Genomic DNA, 21,526 nt, shown 5'->3' with positions numbered 1-21,526 from the left:
AAATACATGGCAAATGAGAACACTATGGTTGTCGAGGTCCAATACGAATTTGTAGTTTGATAGTAATAATTGGAGGGGCAAGTAAGGAATGTGACACCTAGTTAGTAGATGAAATTAGAGAATTGAAGACACATGTAGAGTAAGAAAGTAAATCCTTTGTGGAAGTAGCTAAACAGACAAAGATAGAAATCAAGTACACTATGAAATGGATATAGGTGGCCGAAAAAAGGGAAAGACACTCCTACAAAGATGGTAGAAGTTATGAATGATACTTTGGAAGAGGAAGCTAAGAGGCAAGCAAGGCCTTTGCATGTGCGGGCCATAGGTTTGGTAAAAAAGGGAAGCTCGCAAGAGGATCCCGAGGCACTCAATGTAAGCTAGATGCATTTGAGGTACTTGTAGTGATTACTTGGAAAGTAGGAAAAGACATGACTGATGACATGGGCAAAAATAGAATATTTATTTTTAAGAGGGAGAGAGTTAAAGTCCAAAAGATATGCCTTAATGAGGATTTCACATTTGCACTAGTAGCATACCGCAAGGGGTAGATGTCTAGAGTGATTAAAGTATGAAAAGAAGGGAAATGGGAGGTTTACAGGCATGGAAGGTTCATAATTCAAAATGTAGGCTCGTGTGAGGATGTGTGGCCTATGAGACCCTAAGATCACAATATGGAACTACAATGGAAGACGACGTTTGGATGCATGCTATTTTTAAGGATACCTATAAGGGCAAAGACATTGCTTTTTGCATTGAGACACATCACTTTGCAGGGAGCAGTCTCCTAGCAATACATAGCTATAGATAGGAATTTGCTTTCCAGCCATAGCCATGGATTGTAGGATGTACTTGAGGATTTGGAGTTGTACAATTCTGTGATGAGCTGATAGATGTAGTATTGTGATGTGTAAGTTAAACATTCTCCTAGGATTCAACCTACTCATGCGATAGGACATAAGTTATATTCACGACAAGAACATAAAGGGGATGGATGTTAGACTCACCTTCTAGACATCAAGACAATGGGCTCACCCTCAAATGTCATGGGGATGTGAATTTTTAACTTATTGCTTTGGCATAATTAAGTTGTGCACATGTGAGATGCACATTTGAAATGCCGATTAATTGGTCATGGTGACAATCCAAAGCACTAGTTGAGCAGTGGGGGACACTAGCAATAGTTGTGATAAGTTATGGTGGATAGGTGCCAATGGGTGCTTGGTGATAGTTTTGGCTCTAGGCATTAAATGAGCCCTTGGACATCATTGTGGTGTCATTGGGCTGGAGAAAATTAATTATTTAATGCTCAGGAGAAATATTGTAGTTGTGCACATGTGAGATGCACATTTGAAATGCCGATTAATTGGTCATGGTGACAATCCAAAGCACTAGTTGAGCAGTGGGGGACACTAGCAATAGTTGTGATAAGTTATGGTGGATAGGTGCCAATGGGTGCTTGGTGATAGTTTTGGCTCTAGGCATTAAATGAGCCCTTGGACATCATTGTGGTGTCATTGGGCTGGAGAAAATTAATTATTTAATGCTCAGGAGAAATATTTATGAAAGTTTAAAACACTTTCATGTTCAAAGGGCTTTGCACATTAATCTGTGGATGTGCAGTGACCAATTTGTGGGCAGGGCCAAGAGAATTTGTGCATTTTCTCAATTAATTGTTGTTGGAAATTCAATTGTAGAGGTTGAGTTATGCTTCAGCAAGTGTGCCAATTGGCAGAAAAGGGGAGAACATGCCATGCGATGTGGGCTAAGGCCGTTGGAGGCTGGTTGGAAACCAGAGGAGGCTGTTCTGGTCAGGGAAACTGTTGCCAGGGGTGTTTCCAGCCATTGGAAAGCTGCAGGCATTAGAAGCCAGCCTCTCGTTGATTTTTCCCTCTCTCTGCTGATTCTCTCTCCTAATCTGCAGCAGATCTGAAGAAGATTTCCCATCTACAATTGAAAGGAAGTGCATGCAAGTGTTTAAGACCCAATTTGTGCCCACTTGTGCTTTGGATCAAGGTCGATTGGTTGCTGGTTAATCTCCGTATGCTACAAGGTTCAAGGAATACAAGCTAAAGAAACATTGCAAGGGATGCTAGTTTCGGGGCTAATCATAAAGAGTTAATTTCAGTTTTATGAACTTATTGCTTACCCTCATTACTATTTAGTCAGATTATTTACCACCCTATCCAAGAAGGTAGGTTGGTTTCATGGTTCCATTGTGGGGACACATCAACTTTCTTGATTAGGTGGGCTTGAGGCACCCTGATTGCAAGCCAATGTACAAGGAATTCACTAAATTTACTCTCATATGTGTGAAAACTGGCAAGCATGTCATCTTATAGCCCATCTTCTAGTAGTGACGGCTCATGTTTTGATGATGTCTCAATGTTTGAAAGATCACAAGGCAATGGAGAGAATGCAATGCCTGATTTTGGGATGGGCACTTAGTATGAGCAACACTGAAATGTGGGCTTTGATCATGAGGTGGGTCCTTTATGACCTCGTAATGTTGAGGACTAGCAGGAAGGAGAGGTATTCTGAATTCTAATGCCTAGTTTAAGAAACAATCAAGGAGAGCAGTTGGAGTGTTGTCCCAGCTTTCAAAAGATCCTTGGTTTACTGAATTAATGCATCAACCAAGAAGGATAGCAAGGCCAAAAGGAAGAAAATATAATCTAAAGCTTTAGAAAGCATGAGTCTCTAAAGGTTGAGGCAGCTCAGCCTCTTAAAATGCCACCAATGAGCAAAAGCAAATGTTAGCAATGGGGCAAGGACAGGAGATGCATGGCAACCTTGGAAATGCCAACCGGATGCCTTTGGATAGCAAGGAATGTATCCCAATGCTGGCCATTTGGGGTACTTTTGAGGTGGTTCTGTATTCCATGCAATGGCTGGTCATGGCATGGCAATGGGGATGCATGGTCAGAATGCCTTTGGCATGCAACAAAGAATGCATGGAACGCATGGTCTGTTGTACCTAGGAATGGATGGTGGAATGCAAAAAATCTGATGTATAGCCATATTGGCATGGTATGCGGTACACAATTGGGCATGTTTGGTAATCCATCTGCCACCCCAAGTATGTTTGGGGCTTATGGAATTGGAGCTGGTCCAATGAATGCTGGTCATGATAGAAAGACGACCAATGTACCATTTTTACAGTCATTTATTTATGATAATGTAGCTCCAAAAGTAAAAGCAAAGGATTTCAATGAGGGTGGCAAAGCAAGAAAGTTTGAATGTTTTAGTGGTGCACAAGATAATCTAAAGGTATTGACCTTCATTCAAAGTTTGTTGCTGCACACTCAAGAGGGAATTTCACTAAGTCATCTAATGTGCTTTTTTGTAGTGGTCGACATCACCTCTCATGCAAGGTAGGGCACTAGATACATGGGTACAATTCAAGCAAGTGTTTGCATCCGTATGGTTGAGTAGTACCTTTGAGGTTGGTGTTATGAATGCATGGCATAAGGTTGATGCTTCCTAGTGCAACTACTGGGAGCAATATAACAAAATGTTTTGGGGAGTATTGCTGTGTGTTACCTCATATCGTGCTACACCACTCTTAGAGCCAATAGAGAAGTATTGTTGTGGGCTTCCCAAAGAGAGGGATTTTTGCATTAAAACAAAGGTGATTGGCATGTCTCAGCTTATAGAATGACATGTACAGACTATGCTTTGTTGTGAGCAAAGTGCCATGGTGCCATCATTTGTGCTCTAGTTAACATGCATGCCAAAAAAGTCACTCTAGTATAAGGGCAAGGCCCATACTTCTGATGTAAAGTTAAAGGGGGAATCTATTCTTGTTGCATGTGCTTTGTTATATCCAAAAGCAATGAAAAATCACCTTTTAGTTTACTTAGCATTTGCAAAAAGAAAAGATGAATACAAAATTTTGAGTAGCTCAGTAGTATGTCTAAATTGGACAAGGGAGGTAGAGCATTTTTAAATGAATATGCTGATTGTTTCTCATAGTCATTGCTAGGGCTGAGGCCATTGGGGAACTGGCTGGGACATATAGGTGGCTGTTCTGGGCAGGGTGACTGCTGCCAGGGATGTTTCAAGCCATTGGAAAGCTGCCAGCCATCAGAGGCTGCCAGACAGTAGGTGACAATACCCCAAACAGCAGGTGACAGCCAATTTCAGACCCGGATTGCAGGGTGACAGCTGCTTGGAGCACTCCCCATATCTCCCAGCAGATCATTCTCTTTCTCCTCGACTGATTTTCTCTCTCCTGTCAGCAAATCTGAAAGTGTCCAGCATTGTTTTGCTGTAGCAATATCTGATTACTGTGGTAATCAGGGTTTTGCAGCCTCCTCGAGAAGCATGCCCACATATTGGAGCCTTGTGATTGAAGAGATTGCTGTAAATTTGAGAATTTGCAGAAGATTTGAAGAAGATTGCCCATCTCCAATTGAAAGGACCTGCGTGCAAGTGTTTAAGATCCGATTTGTGCCCAATTGTGCTTTGGAGCCAGGGGCAGTTTGGGACTTTATGCTGCTGGTCATTTGTGACAACCCAATGCTTGTGAACTCGTAGAGAGCTTGATCGATTGGTTGCTAGTCAATCTCCATATGCAACAAGGTTCGAGGAATACAAGCTAAAGAAATATTGTTAGGGGTGCTAGTTTTAGGGCGAATCAGGTGTGGGCTGGGTCTTATTGAAGTTGTATAGTGTTAATTTGAAATGATAAATTTATTGCTTATTGTATAGTTTTGGGGAAAATCAGATATGGGCTGGGTCTTATTGAAGTTGTATAGTGTTAATTTGAAATGATAACTTTATTGCTTATTGTAATTATTGGTGAATCCAATTATTTACCACCCTATCCAAGCAGGAGGCTGGTTTCACCGAGACTAGAAGCTAGTTGCATGTTGAATCACGACCACATCTCAAGTGTTGGCGTCCAATAACACCAACTCATACCATCCTAGTGTATGAACACATCGATCTAGGGGCCAAGAGTCCAAGAGTGGTGACCAGACAATGATGTGCACAATAGGGCCTTAAGTCCTATAAATAGGGTTTGGTTATTGCAACCCTAAAGTTTCCCTAGTGTATTTGCACCAGGTCACTTGATGAGCTTTGTGACCAATGTAGCTAGCAGCATTTGGCTGTCCAACAATGTAATACTCCCCCCTTATGTTTAATTGCTGCCTTTAACAATATCCTTAAGGATAAAGTGTGTAAAAGGATTATTTAATGAATATATGGTTTTTAAGTTGTCTTTATCTCTGGGCAGTTCTTCCACTTGAATAAATACTCTAGATAAATTGTTCCAATTGGATCATTTAGTCCTATAGTCAAGAATCAAGCTGGGTTCTAGTGGAATGTAATGAGCAATGTCTTTCGGGGTGAACTTCCGAGATTGGGGTGATGGGTTTATGTTGTCCTAGCTATTCTTTGAAATGGCTCAAGTGAAATATTGAGTGAACTTAGATATCTGTAGGTAAATCCAATTGGTAAGACACACTACTTATCTTCTTGGTAATTTAGAAAAGACCTATAATATCTCAAAGCTAACTTATAGCACTTGATGCTAGTTATTGAATCGAAGTTCTTTGGGATTTTAAGATAAACCCACATGGCCTTTTGGAGCTCTTTAAGAGTGTAACGAACCTTTTGCATATCAATTGTTATCAAGACATATTGGCTCAATGATTTCAAATTAATTTGATGCTCATGTACCTTGAAAGGCGATTTATATTATTGAAGTGTTTCAAAATAATGGTGGCCAATGGCTAGCAGAACGTCCTATAATTATACTTGGGTAGTCATTGATAAGATATCCAAGAGAAATTAAAAGTTTAATTGGACGGTCAAATTGATCGGAAAGCTCAAATGACTAAGACTTTTACACTTACATAGTCATATTGATTAGAAGCCCATATGATGAGTAGTTTCAGAAAGTGAAACTAGATTCTCGTGATTGAAGAAACAAACCATGAACCAGTGAACCTATATAATGAAGCTTTGCAGAAGCTAAATTTGACAACCCCTAAAATTTAGGAGGTTACTATTGTTGGAAGTTACTTAAATGGAAATTTTGTTCTTATCAAAGGCTTTAGAATTTCGCAAGGAACAATTTTGTCTTTAGCAACTGTCTCAAATTTTTAATCATTTGAGAGATTTTTAAAGTAGAAGGTTTAAAAGCATTTTTCTTTAGAAAAGTGACATGTGGTATCTGAAAGGAGACATGTCATTTTGAAGAGACAAGTGTTCCTACACTTGTCAATGTCAACAAACACTTGTTATTTGTAGTCTCTACTTTTCACTTTTGAGCATCCAAGCCCCATACCTACATATTGGAGGTTTCTCTCTTTATTTAAAACTTCTATCTATCTCTCATCCAAGAATTACTTTTTGCTTGGTTTGATGTAATCCAAGCACTAAAGAAAAAAATCAGCTTGCTATCTAGTGTTTGCGAAAATTAGGGTTTAAAAACCCTTGTTTTAATAAATTCTTGTAAAGGAGGAGGGGGTGGTTTCCCTCTCAATGTGGTGTTGACTCCTCTCTCTCTCTCTCTTTCTCTCTCAATTTTCATGGTGACAATTGATCGAGTTGGTTAAGTTCAAAGTATTGTCATTCTCATATTCTTTCTTGGACTTACATTGGGTTCAAAGCTTGGATTTCTTCTTTGCAAGAACTTTTCTGAGTGATAAGATCTTTGGGCTCAATAATCTCACCATGTCAAGAGATGAAGATGAGAATTTGGGTGAACAATCGGAAGGCTTCCGACACTCTATATCTATATATTTCTCTAATTATAAGAAGATACAAAGATATAGGGGTTGGAAGCCAGTCTAGAAATTCAAACTTTGATGGAGAGAAGGGCTAAAGCATGGGTTGAAGTGAAGGCCTTTGAAGATTACTACTTGGGCCATATTGTATCCAAAGATAGGTTTTGGATCGCTTCAACAAAAGTTAAGGCTATTGTAGAATGACCATAATTGACTAGTGTTCATGAAGTTTGAAGTTTCTTGGCATTATGCTCTTATTGTAAGAGATCCATTAAATGGTTTGGACCATTGCCTGATTTAACCAAGAAAGCAATGGCATTCTGATGGACCAAACTAGAGAAGGAAGCTTTTGAAGCTCTAAAGTTCTATTTCAACAGAGGACGTATTTTGAGCATATATGATTTGTTGAAACTTTTCTTTGTGGAATGTGATGCTTTAGAATATTGGATTGTTGCAGTCTTAAATGAAGAACAAGATGTTGATGCAAACAGAAGGTTGCAAGATGCAGAAAAGATGCTACTACTAATGAAAAAGAGTTAATGGCCATCATTCAAGCTTTAAAAGATTGAAAACACTATCTTTTAGGTGGAGAATTTCTCATGAAAATAGACCATGATAGTCTCAAATATTTTCTCAATCAATCAAAGATTTTTGAGAAATATATTCGATGGGTCAATTATTTAGCTCAATTTAACTTTCAAATACTGCATATTTCTAGGCACAAAACAAGGTGGTTGATGCCTTGTCAAAAAGACCACAGATTCATGTAGTGTGTATAATTCATCATAGAGATTTCACTAGTATGAGGGACATGTATGCTTCTAATGAAGATTTTAAAATCATCTAGGAGAGTTTACGACTTGGTAAAAGGATGAACTCTTATGCTATCAAAGATGGATTTCTTTGATGGAGAATAAGTTATGTGTTACTAAAGATTTCAGGCCTAAAGTAATCGAAGAATGTCATGCGTCTCCTTATACGACTCATTGTGATATTTTGGCCATAACCAAGGCTCTTGAAATGTATTTTTTTTTTCGCCAAGTCTTCAACGAGACAATGAACAATTTATCAGAGAATGTCTTATGTGTCAAAAAATTAAGTTTGATCGCCAAAAGCCTTAAGGGCATTTGCAGCCATTGCGAATTTCGAGCAAATCTTGGAAAAGCATGGCTATGGATTTTATTTTTGGCTTGCCAAAATCAGCAAACCGCAATGATGACATATAAACTATTATTGAGACAAGTTTAGCAAACAGACTCATTTCATTTCAGTTAAGAAGACTATCAGGTCTCAAGGTATGGTTAGAATATTTATTCAACAAATCTTTAAGTATTATGGGTAATTACAATCCATCCATCATGGGTGATAGAGATCCAAAACCACTAGTCACTTTTGACGAGCTCTTTTTCAAAATTTGAGTTCAATGCTTACATTTTACTTTTCTTATAATCCTCAAACAAATGGTTAAAGTAAGATAGCCAATCTCACAATATTGGATATATTGAAGTGCTATTGCCATGAAGCCAATCAACAATGGAAACAATATTTATCTTTGGTAGAATATGTCTATAACAACACAGTTCATGTTTCGACAAGTAAAGCATCATTTGAGATTATGTATGGAAAACCACTCTTATTACCTATTCTCAAAACAAAGGAGGAGATATTTTATGCCGATGAGTTCATGTGTGATATGGATACAACATTTACTTGAGTTAGACGAGCTATCTAAAGATCTCAAGAAAAAAAAAAGCAGCAGATAAGTATCGAAGTCAATTGATTTTACAAGGAGATTGCGTGTTGCTAAAATTTGACAAAGCTCGTTTAAAAAGATTTCAACAAGTCTTCATTTCAAGTCATTAAGCTTGCAACAAGAAATTATGGGTCATTTATTAACGATGTTTGTTATAGGTTATAACTTTCAGAGCATCAGAGAATTCACAATGCTTTTTATGTCCATCTTTTGAAGCCTTATGAAGGGTTGCCACCATTGGAACTTATAATAGAGGATCCACTTGAAGTAGATGAACAAGAGGAGATATTTCAACCAAAGCAAATAGTCATTTATATGATCAAGAAAAGAGGAAGAAACATTTCTAGAAATTCCTTTTAAAATTTAAAAAATACTGTCATTTAGATTCTAAACGGATGTCAAAAAAGTATTTTAAAGACTATCCAGAAATACTTGTAGCTCATGAAAAAGCTGTAGGATTAGAAATACTTTAAGCAACGTCTTGAGAATAAGAAGGATTTTAAGAGGGAGGGATGTAACAAACCTTTTGTATATCAATTGTTACCAAGACATATTGGCTTAAAGAGTAATCTATTTTTAATGGAATGGTTCTCCACCATCTTCTCTCTTAGTAGGCAGTTTTGAGCATTTTGACCTACAAAGCTTTTTGGGCTACGATGTCGCTCTTGGACCGATTGCCAAATCCTACCAAAGTGAGGATCATTTTGTAGACCCTTAACAAAAAGATAAAAATTAGTCAAAATCTCACAGAAAAACAAAACATTGACTTTCGGGATCAGATGAAGGGAATTGGCAACCATATTAGTTGTGCCCTTTCAGTACCAAAGCTTGAAAGTTAAACTTTTGCATAAACTCTACCCAGTTCACATTTCAGCCATGGAGATTGGGTTGAGGGCAGAAGTGTTTCAACAAATAGTGGTCAATCCAAATAATAAACTAGACACCATATAAATAATAGCGCGAAAATTTTCAGCGTGTGGATGACCACCAACAATTACTCGAGTGGTGGCATAGGTCAAGAGCTTCATGGACTTAAAGATTGCTTCCAAAGTGTTGTAGATAGGAGCCAAATGGCATCATAAGAGGAGTGGGATAGGAATTGTTATTGGGAGTGATCAGTGGCAACATACACTGAGGTTTCAGAGATTTGAGGGCACAAGCACACACCCTTGGCATAGGGCCTTTATAAAAAAGAGGAAAACTAATTATTTTTATTGTATCTTTTCTATATTTAATATCGAAAAAAGAAGAAGCTTTATGTATAATTGGTAAAATGAAACACCAAGTTGAGTCATGTGAGGGGGAAGAAGAACAAGCTAAAAGGGGCTTAAGATAAGCAAAAGAAAAGCCGGAGTGAACGTCTTCATTGGATGGTCATCAAAGATTGCATGAGAACGGAAGTATGCTGTTTTGGTATCTAAGCTTTCATTTCAACTCTCTTTTGCATCTATGTTTGAAGCAAGACTCTAAATGTTTGAATTGTATCGATTAAGTCTTAACATTAAGTATAGGCCTTAAAATTTTGTATAATGTTTTTTGCATTTAATGTATTGCCAAGTTTGTTTAGTCCTATTAGTACCACAATGACTTTTGGACAATACTAATCTGACAGCATTGGATGTGACAACCCTGGCTGTGGGGCTTCCCTTATGCAGGCATTTTCCACATGTAGGTGCTCACAATATATTCCTTTGGTGATTGTAGAAGTGAGATAAAAAGAAGTGGCCAGAAAGCTATTTCCATTAGCAGAACATGGTTCTATAGAATGACAGTTGGGGTTTCATAAAAAATCAAGGTCTTCACTTTTCAACATAACAGGAGAGATGATTCACATGAGAAATAAAAGAACTGCGTAAATATGAAATAATACAATAATCATCATGTCCATATGAATTATTTCATCTCATAGTAGTACTGTGAATGTGCCCAATATGAAATGTGGGTCTCAAGGATTGTTGTTGCCCTCACAACTCAAATATCATAGAGTTACAAATTTATATATCAAATAAAGCATACAGTGATCTGACAGGTAGCAAGAACAATGCTAATCACTGCTATCTTTTATGCTAAGATAATTTTTATTGCTATGACTGAGAGGAAAGTAACACTATTTGCTCTTAACAATATCCACTATTACCCTTGTAGAATTGCCTTGATGGCTAGTGTTTTAGATTAGATGCCAAGGCGTAAAAACTTAAAATCCTCCCTGATTAAATAAAATAACTACTATTTTTATAAATTTTATATCAGTTGAGAAGTGAATTATATTATCTAGTAAGAAAGACAATTTATCACAGTTGCATTTAGTGAGTTTTGCATGTATTGCGTTCTTTATGCAGGCAATTCTGAAGCTCAGTACCACGAATACATCAAATCATTAGAAGAAATGCTTGATGCAAAGGTCTCAAAACCTAATTTCTTGTCTGAAAGCTCATGTTGCTCAATTACTTCTTGGAACCAAGTCATCATTGGTGTCTCAAATTATTTTGCGACCTGAACACAATGACAGATAGTCTCATTGGAGTCGTTGGAAGATAGGACAGAACTGGAAGCAGGGATTCCAAGGCCAATGATTGAAGTTAGAGAATTTTCCAGAGATTACAGTTTGTTGAGTGAACTTGAGCTGCACGCGCAGGCTCTTCAGAATCTTAAAGGCAGAGTATGTTCAATTTGTTTGATGAGAAAGTATCAACCACAGTTTGTAAATGAGGCTGAAAAAGGTTCCTCTTTAATGTGCTGCAGTATTGCAGACAGGAGCTGAGCAGCCGAAGGAATAAAGAGCTTTCAATATGTGAAAGGGCCTGCCGAAGTGTTGAATACTGCATGTATGAGCTTGGGTTGTGGTTTGCAAGACATGTATGTTTGTAATGCAATGCACACTTTTCCCAGTTTCACCTTATAAGAATACTGCTCATTAATTCTTAGTGCATCCATTCTTGTCCTACCAAATTTGAACATGTCTGTTCATGACAAAATAAGACCAGCAGTTCTTTAATGGGCATAACCACTGTGCACTTGATAAAGAATGGAAAAATTTGTTGCATCCTGGACTTTTCTCCTTCACAAAGTCCCACATTGTCACATTGTCTGTGTACATCCCTAATGAATAATAAGTTATCCTTGATCAAATAGCAAGCTAGGAGACCCCATCCCAGACTGAGCCCTTTATGGTCTATGTGCATCCTGCTGTCAACATGTGCAAGTGCTGTTGCTTTAATGATCTTCCAGAAAGGTTTGAGTGTTGTATTGCATTTCTAATAAGGTGTAAAGCTGCAATTCTTCATGAATAGACAATTTGTTAAATGGTCGATGCAGCACTGACAGTATAGCCAAGTAGTGCAGTTGGATTAAGTTTAAACTTTTTAGCAGCAATAGCAGTTGGGAGTGCATCCAATGAAGGAAATCCTCTGCCCTTGACTTTCCAATCATGGAGTGATTTATTATTGTGGTTTTCTTAGCCGCCTTGAGCAGTTCAGAACAAGGAACTACAGTTCAGCAAGTGTTTCTCCTGACATGTGTGAATGCCATGAAGCAATTTCCAGACATCATGGACCATTCTCAGGAAAGTGCTGATGCTCTGTTTTCATGATTTACAGCAGACCATGAATTTCAAGTACATTTCATAAAATTGGGGCTAGAGTTCCAATATTCAGGCTGAGTCTCAGCCATTGCTGAACTTTTCTGCTATTGCATAGCATCATCTATGATTGTAGCTTTGTTAGCCACCTGGACAGTGACAGGAGTAGTTTAGAATCTGGAGCTGTGGATCATTGAGTGTTTCCACTAGCATGCAGATACCATGACACAAAATCTTTAGAATCAATGGAATCATATCAAGCTGTATCCTCTGGCTCTCCTATAAGAAGAGCATCACTACCCTCTGCTGAGTGGCATGGGTCTGTGAATGTCACATGGGCAATCTGTATATGTATCTGGATCCACATGAAGTGAGCCTCCTCATCCCTTCTCATGACCTGCACAGGCTGTATATGGCCCAGCATTGTGAATTTTTCGGCCTGCTGCACAGAACTGCGCCCACCCTGTTTGTACTCATCTCGTTCTCTGTACACGTTGCAATTCAGGGCACTATCATAGGGTATTGATAGCCCATGAAGTAAGCTTCATTTCTATAAAAAAAAAGTTTTGGAAATGATGCACTACAGCTCCTGCAATCTGTGAAAAACCAGGCTGCCCTGCAAACCCTAACTGTGACTGCCATAGTCAAGAACTCAAAGCTTCATATTTCCATTATGAGGGTTTTTCTTTTGGAGAGAGGGTCTCTCTGCATGTACATACTGTTGAATTTGAGGATTAGGGGTCAATCTGGGTCCTTTCCAATTCATCATACACGCTCAACAATAGAGGTGTCAAGGACCCCTAGTTCCCACATAGATTTTTTGCATTGTCTAGTGGGCTTTCTTGCTCCTTCCACTCCACTAAATGGATGTATGAGGCTCAAGCTTTCCTTCTTTTCTCCTCTAGTGCAATGTTTACAAACTCTTCTTTTTTGGTGGGTCCTTCCTCACCACTTTGATCCATTTAGAGTCTTCTGCCACATCGTCTTGAGCCTTCTTTGGAATTGCTGCCCGTGTAGGATGAAGAGGATGCTGCAAACGCAAGTGTTAAGAGGGCCTGGAGCACCAAACACAAGTAGGAAAGGTGTGGAAGAGGGCTAGCAGCTGTCACTTGATGTGGGGGAAGTTGTTGCCTAATGTGGAGGACACCAAATGTAGCAACAGGTTGCCTGATGAGGGAGATGGGCTGCCAGCTATTGCCTACACATGGGAGGTGCAAACGTAGAAGACGATGGTGGAGATGTTGGCGACGAAGAATAGGGTCAAATGCAGCAGAGGGAAGGGGGCCAGACAGTGGGCGACAGCTAGGAGGAAGGCGCTAGGGCATTGCAAGGGCTGATGGAGAGAGAGTGGCAGCAATAGTGAAGATTGGACAACCATGTTGTAGAAAATTGATAGCTGAAAGCTCCACTGAAGAGTGAGAACCTGCACAGAAGAGATCAAGACTGAATGGGGGCAGCTTGTCTATATTTAGATGAGGATGGACCCTCCCAAATTAGGGTTTCATTGAACTCTCTCGAACCGCTCCCTGTATTAGGGTTTTCATTAAATTAAGCTTGTTTTGGGGCTGTTTTACTAGCTAAACAGCATATAATGTATTTCTTAGCTCAACACAATAATCTCCTGTATTTGCCTTTGGAAGCGTTGTCAATGCCTATGTCTCGATCTAGGACATCTGGATCGGCTAAGGTGGACAGCTTGATCAATCAATATCCCTTGTGTATGTGTAGATGATTGAGATTGTGGTTGTGTTGAGACCTCTTGGGTCTCTCTCACAAAGAAATGTGTAAGGTGCCTTTGGGTGGGACCTTGGTGTCTTCGATTTGTTGTACTCTTGAGAAGCCAATCTTAAAGCTGTCCTATCTCTAGGAGGAAGAGAGCAGGGCACTGTTGGTCAGTAAAATCTATGATTCTAGATAGTAGCCCAAACCCATCCCTAAAGAGATAGGGAAATAGCCTCGAATCTTGTAGTGTGTTGGGCATCGATATAATGCTCCTTTGTCTTTGGCTCTAGTTGACGTATCTAGCATATACACTTGTGGTCGTATGTATTTGTATTTGCCAATCTCAATCTGTACTTGGTATGAAGAGGTACACAATTGACAATGGCACATCTAATCCTATGTGAGAGGTGGGTGCCCATGTATCTCAGGCAAACAATAAATCCATTATCTATAGTATGGAGAAGATGCTTTTTGTAGAAATCCATCTTCATCCCTAGCTTTTGTATTGGTGCCGACCATGTCCTCTTGATATCTAGTTGGTCGAGATCCATCTAATAACCTTGCCAATCTTTGAGCGGCTCAAAATAAGTGATGGTGCATCAAGGGAGTATGTGAAGGGGGGTAGCCTATCCATACTAAAGTCATGTAACTCAAACCAAGCTAACATCTATGCATACCAATACAAAGTGTCACCCTTTCTAGCAAGCTCTCGAGAGGACTCAAGAGCCAAGTGTGAATATCTATGTCTAGGTAGATCCCATAGGCTGTGCACATATGTGACTAATCTTGTGAGGGCCTCTATTATAATCATTGTGGCTACTAGCTCAGCTTTGATGATCTCATTGAGAAGAAAACTAGGGAGTAGCTGCTACTAGCTAGGGTTTGCACTTAGGAAACATAGAGTGTACGACCATAGCAAAAACACAACGATATAGACACAAACGTGCAAAACTCAAACCCTAAAAGCAAAACCAAACTCACAAACACATGCAGAAGGAGAGAGAAAGAATACATCTCTGAAGTGAACGAAAACTGTAAATGAATGAAGAGTGTACAAAGTGCCCAAGGATAGAGCGTAGTGTTGGAGATTGGCATCCACTGGATATGGATCTCAAGTAGTGTAACCACCGGTCGGAGATGAGAGATTACTGAATAATGAGGGGCAGCAGGCTGGTCACCAAAACAAGGCACTTGGAGGTTGAAATTTGGGTAATGCAATAGTGTACCACCAAGGAAGGCTCAAAATGGATCACTTGAGGCAAAAAATTGTTAGGCGGCAAAGGAGAGGTGTTTGTTGATGTTGGCAAATTGTTGAACAACAAAAACGCAGGTACTATAGCAGTCCATTGGTGGGAGAGACGGCAATAATTTGTCGACTAGCATCAGATACTGAAAATGGAGGCTGATCAGGTGCTATGATGATGCAGCAGATGGAGATCTCCAAATAGTAAGGTGATGGCTGAAATTGGGCCGTCTAGGGTTGGATAGTGATGGGCTGTATTCGGTGATGGTTGGATAGCAAATGGTTGAAATCTTGAGGAAAGGGATGAAGATTGAATGGGGTCAGCCTATCTATTTATAGATGCAAATGAAGCCTCCCAATTTACGGTTTCACAGAAAAACTCTCAAACCATGCACTGTTTTTGTGTTTTGCATTAAATAAGCATGTTTTGGGGTGTTTAAGAGGCTAATCAGTACGCAATGCATTTTTTAGCTCAACAGCCCCTCTTAGGCCCAAAACAGAGCGAGAAAGGAAGGCCAACCTAGGTTTGCCCAAGGCATCTCATGTTATGGGGACTCGAAATTTGAGATACTTTAATCTTGTTGATAACATTTGATTAAGTTAGTAATCAAATGTGCAAGGTTGTTTAGCACATGTGATGCACATGGCAATTATTTTATGGTAAGAGGCTAAGGACCTTGAGGATGCAGTGGGTGTCAAAGGCAAAAGTTTTTGATAAGTTATGCTCACTTGGGCTTTGGTGGTTAGTTGGTGTGAGTTTTAACCCTACGATTATTGTTTGGCCAATAAGTGTCAGTGGTGACACTAGGGACTAGTATTAATTAATTAATTAATGCCACTCTAAAGATCCATAAAGATTGGGGATCACTCCAAGTTGCAAATGGCCTAGCCAATTTAATTATGGATGGGCATATTGAATTTTGGGTAGGGTCAAAAGGGTTGAAATTATTTTTCAGATTTTCTCAATTTTGGAAATTAATTTAATGGTTGGATAATACTGAAAATTGGGTTTAGAGGGTTGCAACTTGACAAAAATATCCATGCATACTAAAAAAAAGTTTTTGGGGCTTGGTCTCAGCCATTTAGATAAGTTTCCAGTTGGAGGAGAAGAAAGAGAAGGTTGTTGGTCCATTTCTTGAGCAGAAAATAGTAGATTACAGTAGGTGATAGCCATTTGGAGCCATCAACAAGCAAGCCACATTTGGAGAAGGCCCATCAACAGTTGGTGACATCATCAGTTGGATGGCGACAACATCTTGGTGCTCCCAGGCTGTAGGGGATTGCTTTTCTTGCTGGTTGAAATAGGTAGCAGGGAGAATGGAGGGTTTCTCCGTGAGAAATCTCTGAATTTTCTCTCTCGTTGGCATCCTTTTACCTACTTTAGTCAATTCTCAGAAGATCTCAGACTATCTCAACCATTTGGAGGAGATCTCTACCAGATTTGGTGGATAGTAGAGGGAATAGCAGCCACCTCGGGACCCATGCTATCAGCAGAAGGCATCGTACACTGAATTCAGCACCTGAAATTTGTGGAATTATGGGAATTCAGATTCCAGCCCATTGATTGCGAATGTGAGGTAGCATTTGGCGAGTTGGGGTACAATTAGAGCAAGTCCTAGTTGAAATTCAAAGGGCGATTGGCCCATTTTGTGTGCGGATTGCATCTATAGCAAGAGACTTTTGGATCAGACAAGGTGATGGTGGAATCTTAGCTTGTGCCTAATCCATTAGTTAATAAAGTTAAAGAAAAACCGAAAGGGGAGCAAATTTTGTGGCCAATAGGGTGTCTACTATCGTAGAATTTTAAGGTAAAGTGTGCATTTCAGTTTGTGATTATTTAGTGATTTTTGTAATTAAGTGCTTTATCACAAATTACTACCCTGTCCAAGAAGGAATGTTGGTTTCATGGTTTCCCTTGTTGGGAAACCACTCAATCTTTTGATTTGGTGGGCCCGAGGCACTTGATTGCAAGCCAAAGCTTTGTGCTAGTGCTAATTTTTGTGCTCAACTGAGAAATTACAACAAGATGTCTTTATACAATGAGGTGGAATCAAGTAGTGATGTTGCCTTTGAGTATGGACATTCACATGGAAAAGAAGGAAATGCAATGCTTGATCTTGGACAAGGCTCAGACCATGGACAACAAGCTGAAAATGTTGGTATTGGGCAACATGCAGGGGCTTCAAGTATAATGAGATTGATTACCAGTAAAGTGATGAGAAATTTTGGTGATGAGTTCAAGAATCAGATGAGAAAAGTAGCAAATCTCTTTGCTGAATTGGCAAAGGATCCTCAATTCACTCGATTTTTGAATGCGTGAAAGAAAAACACGAAGGGCAAGAAGAAGAGGTCATCTTCTACACCTTCGAGACAGCAAAGTGCACTAAAGGTAGTGTCAAAAGTTTTCACTTCAAGCTCCCAAAGAGGCCAACGAAACAAAATAGTTGGTACCTACAGGGCAAGAAATGCAAATGTATGGCCAACATGAAATTTCCAATCCAATGGACTTTGGATAGTCAAGCATGCATGCTATGATGGGGCTGTAAAGATATGCTAGGGTTTGCACTTAGGAAACACAACATGTACGACCAAGATTGAAACACAAAGACTCAGACAGAGACAAGCAAAACTTAAACCCTAAACACAAAATGTAAAAACTCAAAACTCAAAACATAGAGACAAGAAACTTTGAAGTGAATGAATGTTGTAAATGAATATAAGAGGGTATAAAATGCCCAAGGGTAGAGCGATGCAGTGTCAGAGAGTGATGTCTATCGAAGATGGATCCCAAGTGCCGTGACGACCAGTTAGAGTGTTGTAGAGAGGAAGGTTGTCAAAGGCAGATCCCAATAGATGTTGGAGATGTTGGCAACAACTGTGGAAGATGAAACAGAAAGGTGGTGACACTAGAAGGTTGCAAATATAGTTGAGTAGGAGATACCTGGATGAGGAGTGTTGCTAGCTACTATCTGGAGTGGTGAAGGCCAAACGCAAGCAACAAAAGGTCACCGAAAGTTGTGGGAAATGTAACCGGCCTGTTCACTGGAAAGAGCGGTAGTGTACAACCAAAATATATAAATGCTTTCACCCAATTCACAGTCGCCCACTTTACTTGAAGTTAAAGACACAGAATCAAGAAGAAATATAGGAAGCTAGAATGCTCCTGTTGCGACACAGACACCCTGTTGGCCTCTAAGTCAGGCGCCCCTTGCGGTATTTCTTTATTCATTAACAAAGGGATAATCCCACAATAACCTGCCTACAAGCTGTCCTTGTACAAAGTGGAGAAGGAAACACAGTTCCAACCCGATTTCGACAGCATAACGGCAGTACAACTTGACCTGGTCATTATCCCTACTCAATTGGTGCCTCCATACACCTAAACACACCCAATGAAGTGCCTGGTAAGAAATTCAGCATGCTGCATTTTCTGGTTTTTGTCTTTAAACTGCTCCAAAATACATGTATAGTGTCCGTGGAGCTTCCTTGAAGCTTCTAGAGCAAATAGACACCAAAAATGTCCAAAAACCCAAACCTGCAAAAATATGCAGCAGGCTGTAATTTCCTGTTTTGGGCCCTGTTTTACCTGCCAATCACTTGTGTGCGTAGCCAGCGGGCTCCCGCACCTTATGGGCCACTTGCCCTTTGAATCCTGCGAGATTTCACGCGAGAAATCTCAGGAAAACAGCGTTTTCCACACAAGTATGTGCTTGGGAATGCAATTAGCAAACCCTGTACCTGTTCAAGAGGCTCTTGCCTCGGCAATTATGCATAAACCCACAACACTGTACATGATCCATCTGATGAGCCCACAACACTGTACATAATCCATCTGTTCAGATAAGGAGAGAGTGACCTAGGAGGAGCAAGCTCAACCTTTGTACATGAGTCAGAGATGAAGAAGTACCCTCCATAGCTGATGTATTTGCAGCAATCTGCCCTCATCCCCATGAGTTCCTTGCTCCAATCTGCCCCTCATGCATTGAAACTCGTTTTTGTGGTGCTCTCTCTCTCTCTCTCTCTCTCTCTCTTTTGGGAATTTATGCCCAAATTGTGACACATGGCATACATGTAATAATTTTCTTGTTTAAACATTTCGGTCTAAAATTCTCTATGATCGGTGCAAAATTTGACCTCGGCACAGACTTGAGAATTAATCCTCGTGCAAAAACGAAGATAATGACGCGAACAGATTCTGGGGTCCAAAAATAGTAACTCCCTAAATTTTAGGAGCTACTTCCATTGCATCCCCACTAGTCTTGTGACCATCTTTGCAGACTATGGCTACATCCCATTTTGTTATGTAGCTCAACTGAAAGTAAATTTCCACTAATAACCCCACATGGACTAATCCCTTGGAGATTTGTCCATCTTGACTTTGAACTAGTCTCTTCCAGGCTAGTTCTTCAACACACTTGTCCATATACACTTTCACAAGTCTCTTCCAGGCTTGTCAATCTACACTGCCATCAGTCTCTTCCAGACTTGTACTGGACCTTAACTGACCAGTCTTGACTCACTGGACATTCCTGTCCGTTTCACATACTGGCCATGCAACTCAGGCGTTTAGATTTCAAGAGGGATCCTTCCAAAAAGAAAAACTAAATAAAGTAGTAATAAAGAAATCAACAAAAAGGTAATAGTTGTCACAATCTTGTGACAGGAAATCACAGTCAACTATCGCCTGATGGAGGAGTGTTTAAAATTAAACGCAAGCTGGAGGAGGTAGATTGTGTGTTGGTGATGGTAGAAGAGTCCAAATGTAGTAACAAAGAGGACACTAGACAGTTGGCGACAGCTAGGAATGAAGGTGCCAGGCATTGCAAGGGCTGATGGAGGAGTAGCAACAATTGCAAAGGGTAGAATGCCACACGGGTGAAGGGTAATGGTTGGAATTTGCACTAAACGAAATATAGGCTGAATGGTGGGAAGCTTGTCTATTTATAGATGTCGAAGGGTGCCCCAGAAATTAGGGTTTTGGGGGATCATTGAACCCAGAACCATTGAAACTCTCTCGAATTGTGGGGACCAAATTTGTGTTTTTGAATAATTAAGCATGTTTTGTGGTTGTTTTAAAGATGTTGATAAGTTGTAAAGCATGTTTTAGCTTAATAGGGGTAGCCATGATACTTTGTTGGTAGCATGATTTTTCATGGTATGGTTGGATAGGGATGGCATATGGGAACGTATGGCACAAATCCCTATGGTATGCAGCAGCCAATGCATGATGTATAAGGCCCAACGTATTCGGGTATGGCTGGAAATGTGTAAAACCCTGTGTATTGTAGTAGTAGCTTGATACTTGGGGTAGAAAGTAGCATGTTTGGTAATGCATCTGTGCCCCTGAATGTTTATGGGGCTCAAGGAATGAGTGTTGGTCATGCAAATGCTCCGTTTGGTGTTGGTTTTAATGTAAATTTAGCAAGTGTACCCCTTTTGCAGTAGTCGGTGTTTGAGAACTTGACACCCAAAGAGGAAGGAAAGGGCTATGATGAGGGTGGAAGGGCAAACTTGATCAAATCCTCAAAGATTCGAAAGGTAGCCACTTTTTTGAAGGGGAATGCATTGCAGTGGTGGTCCATGCTTTCGATGCAAGGTAGAGCACCGTCAATATGGTTACAATTCAAGCAAATGTTTGTATTGAATTGGTTGACAAGCACCTTTGAGGTGGATATCATGATAGCTTTGAACAAGTTGGATGCTAAGAAATGCAAGAAATTTTAGCAATACAATAATAAATTTTGGGATGCATTGTTGCTTTCACTTCTTATTGCTTTGTACCTCTTCATGAGCAAGTGGAAAAATATGTTTGTGAATTGTCTAAAGGAATCGGGGATTTTTGCATTAGATCCGTTGTCTCTAGCATGTCTCAACTCGTAGAGATTGCTGCTATAGTAGATGCTTTGTTGCGTGGGAAGGATTGGGGCTTTCTAGAGAGTGGGGAGAAGTCGAATCAAAAGTTTTTGAAGGTTGAGAAAAGGGGAAGATCTGAAAATCAGCTTGAAAAGAGGGCAAAATAGCGAAGAAAGGGATTGAAAACATTGGCATAGCATAGGGAATTGATGGCTGCAAATAAATGCTTTATTTGTGAACAAGAAAGTCAAATTTCACAATGGGCAGCAAGCTTCAAAATCAGAAAATCAAGGAGATCCCAAGGGTAAGAAGCCCAAAACATTTGTGGGTTTAGTGTCTGATGTTGTTAGTGATCAGCCCAATGATGATGCTACTGAGTTCTACAAAGCATGGGAAAAATTAGGGATCAACATGCATTGAAATTCTTTGATAATGGTACATAAGCCAACTTCATCTCTGTAGATATGGCAGCCCGTCTAGGCATCAGAGAGGATGAGATAGGATCCATGGGGAAAGTTGGAATGGCATGTAAAGGTCATATAGAGCCCGTTACATTGCTCATTGGAAAGCTTCGGTTGCATATATAGGGATATGTGAATAGCAAAGAGTTCTTTATTGCTCCACTTAAGGGTTGTGATGTG

At 39.8% G+C, this 21,526-nt stretch overlaps 1 protein-coding gene across 4 annotated transcripts in view; it reads left to right on the top strand.

Moving 5' to 3' along the window:
• DCL4 (dicer-like 4) overlaps positions 1 to 21,526 on the top strand; it is a 174,107-nt gene that overhangs the window by 28,227 nt on the left and 124,354 nt on the right. For 3 of the 4 annotated variants that reach the window (XM_087662143.1, XM_087662142.1, XM_087662144.1), the window contains 3 exons: positions 10,830 to 10,891; positions 11,000 to 11,149; positions 11,233 to 11,346. In XM_087662143.1, coding sequence (XP_087518269.1) covers positions 10,830 to 10,891; positions 11,000 to 11,149; positions 11,233 to 11,346 — 326 coding nt within the window. Of the gene's footprint in view, positions 1 to 10,102; positions 10,159 to 10,829; positions 10,892 to 10,999; positions 11,150 to 11,232; positions 11,347 to 21,526 lie in introns of all 4 variants that reach the window. The other variant, XM_087662145.1, reaches the window with a different exon arrangement.

Source organism: Lygodium microphyllum, chromosome 21 (genome assembly GCF_053477565.2).
Source record: "Lygodium microphyllum isolate KBCC chromosome 21, Lygodium_microphyllum_v1.1.10, whole genome shotgun sequence".
Taxonomy (NCBI): domain Eukaryota; kingdom Viridiplantae; phylum Streptophyta; class Polypodiopsida; order Schizaeales; family Lygodiaceae; genus Lygodium; species Lygodium microphyllum.
Note: the sequence above shows the minus strand (reverse complement) of the source record. Positions and strands in the feature narration are given on the sequence as shown.